We start from the raw sequence: 2,483 nt of genomic DNA, 5'->3' as shown, positions 1-2,483 counted from the left end.
ATGAATGGCGAAGAGGAAATATGGGAAAAACTAGATGCAGAATTTGATCACTGTGTTGTGGATATGAAGCCTCATGTTCTAAAACTACAGCATAGGTCAGGTAAATATGGTAAAATGTGCATATAGAGAAATGCTAATAACAAAATTCTAGGTTACTGATAATTATTATGTGTACTTGTATCGCTTTCTTTAACCAGATGCTTAATGTCTAATGTTACAAGGCACTGTTTTGAAGGGGGGTTTATACAACTTCTAAAGCTGGATTTTTTTAAGGTACTTATTGCTATTGTTTGAGCTTATCTGTCTTATCTTGGTGATGTAAATGTGCTTTTGCATAAATACATTAATGTCTCTATTTTTGAAAGATTACTTCAGTAGAAACTAAAAGCTTCTAAAAGGCATTGTTTTTGAGATGGCACTTACAAAATTGCAAATATTTTTTAGACATAAGCTTTTTAAAATTTGGCTTAGGAATGTGTAATAATATAAACATCAATTAATAAGTGATGTTTTATAAATGTAATGATGAGAACAAACTGGTTATTATTAAAGGCACGAACCTACAGATTAAGACCTTGCTTGTAAACATTTAATCAAATGAATAATTTCATCATCTCGTAGCAAAGCTTGTGTAAATAGAGATTTTTAAAATGAATGAAGATTTACTGTGTATTTAAATATTAATGCTCATGCAAGCTGTACGTTGTAGTTAAAGGCAGCTCTTGCAGTGAGTTCAGAATTCCTGGCAACTTATGTGTTCGGTAGTTATTAGAGGTTGATTCCGAACATGGTATTTCTAGAAGTCGTGTAAACTTCTGGTAAACATGAGTTTATAGAAAATATTTCTGGACGATGTAAATTTGAACTGTTGCTAAAGACTTATTTGTAATCTAGGTAGTTAACTATATTTTTCTTTGGCTCGGTCATTTGGGTTTTTTTGTTTGTTTTGCTTTAAACTTTTGAATAGAAGGGAAACATCTACAAAATTGGTGACCAGTAATGGCTTCTGTTTTTTCTATGTGTTTGATTTGCTCTGAAAATGTATAGTGATTATGTATATCTATATTTTTAGAACGACAAAGATGTGCACTGTGGATTAAAAAACTATGCGAACCCTCAGGAGCAGGCACAGGAATAGCGGGAAGGAAGAATCGGAACCTATATGCAAAACTTCTGCTCCACATGCTAAAGCGAGGTGTGCTGGAAGGTCCTTTTACGCATAAACCAGAACCAGGAATACTGAAAACTTTACCTTCATACATGGTGGGTGCAACTTCTTTATAAGACAAACTTGCTTAAATATATTCTGAAAAGACTTTTAAGTCTTTGATTTGGCATGAAGTTGAAAAACAATTCTGAATTCATTGAGTGGAATTGCATGTGGTAAATACAGGCATTTATGTTGCATATCTTGTAATTGGCGTTGGAAAAATCTTTCAATGCGCAAAACCTTTTATGAGACCTTTTTCTTCTTCAAAGTTCAGGTTCTAAGAAGGCTTATAAAAATAGGTGTGCTGAAGAAAGAATTTTTGTCTAATTCTTTGAAAGGATGTAATAAAAAACCCTTGACGCTATATTTTGTCTTAATCAACAGATAGTTCTTCTAAAAGGAAAAATGTGCTTAAATGAGGTGACTTTAGTAGTCTGCCATTCTGGCTTTTGCTACACACTCCAGCTATTTAAACTCTATGAAAGAGAAGATAACAGTATTTCACATAAATATTGTTAAACTTGCAGTTTGTTTTCTGAAGACCTGGATATACTGTGTCAGTCATTGACATCAGCTTTAGTGAGATAACAGTCCTAATTTGTGCTAAAATTACCCATACTGAAAGAAGTAAAGTACTGGAAAACATTTACATCATTGCCTGTTGTACTAATTTCCATGGTTTGGGAAGGTAATATTTGCATGCCTCATTGACTTCATTGGAAAAAGAATTTTTATACTGCAGATATTCCTGCAGGAAACGACAATAGCAGTGTAAAGAATATATTTGTGTAAATATATTCTAGTGTTGATTTTGCATTTATTTTATTTATAGTCAATTTATTTTGATGAACCAAATTCAACAAGAGTTCAGAGTAGTAGCCCAGACTGCTTACCTGACTGGGTAATGGGAGAACTAGGAAACAGTGAATCTAAGCATGAAGAATCGTGGAAGAGATCTTCTAAAGAGGAGTCATCTTTAGCAACACCACTTACATACGGGTAAGATTTCTGTATTTTCTTTATTCAGTATTTGATTCATATTTAATAGATGTTTGATTTGATAAGCTCTGTATGTTTGAATTTGTATGTATGAGTTTATTACACTTCCTCATGGACTCATCTTGAATATAGCTTTATAGTGCCTTATATACAGAAACTCTGGTAATAGCTTCTAATTAAATGATACCTTTTATACTTTTCTGTTATTACATTCCTCCATTACATCGTCTTCTCTGGCTTCTGTTAAGTCGTCTTCCATGTGCCATAGCTCTAT

At 32.8% G+C, this 2,483-nt stretch overlaps 1 protein-coding gene across 1 annotated transcript in view; it reads left to right on the top strand.

Moving 5' to 3' along the window:
• The window catches only part of CEP112 (centrosomal protein 112kDa), a 170,064-nt gene continuing 167,581 nt past the window's right edge, over window positions 1-2,483 (top strand). Inside the window, exons 1-3 of the mRNA XM_009323669.1 lie at window positions 1-100; window positions 1,073-1,263; window positions 2,043-2,209. Coding sequence (XP_009321944.1) covers window positions 1-100; window positions 1,073-1,263; window positions 2,043-2,209 — 458 coding nt within the window. The remainder of the gene's footprint in view (window positions 101-1,072; window positions 1,264-2,042; window positions 2,210-2,483) is intronic.

Source organism: Pygoscelis adeliae, unplaced genomic scaffold (genome assembly GCF_000699105.1).
Source record: "Pygoscelis adeliae isolate BGI_AS28 unplaced genomic scaffold, ASM69910v1 Scaffold75, whole genome shotgun sequence".
Classification (NCBI taxonomy): Eukaryota; Metazoa; Chordata; class Aves; order Sphenisciformes; family Spheniscidae; genus Pygoscelis; species Pygoscelis adeliae.
The sequence above is the reverse complement of the archived record's forward strand: the minus strand, read 5'-3'. Positions and strand labels throughout refer to the sequence as shown.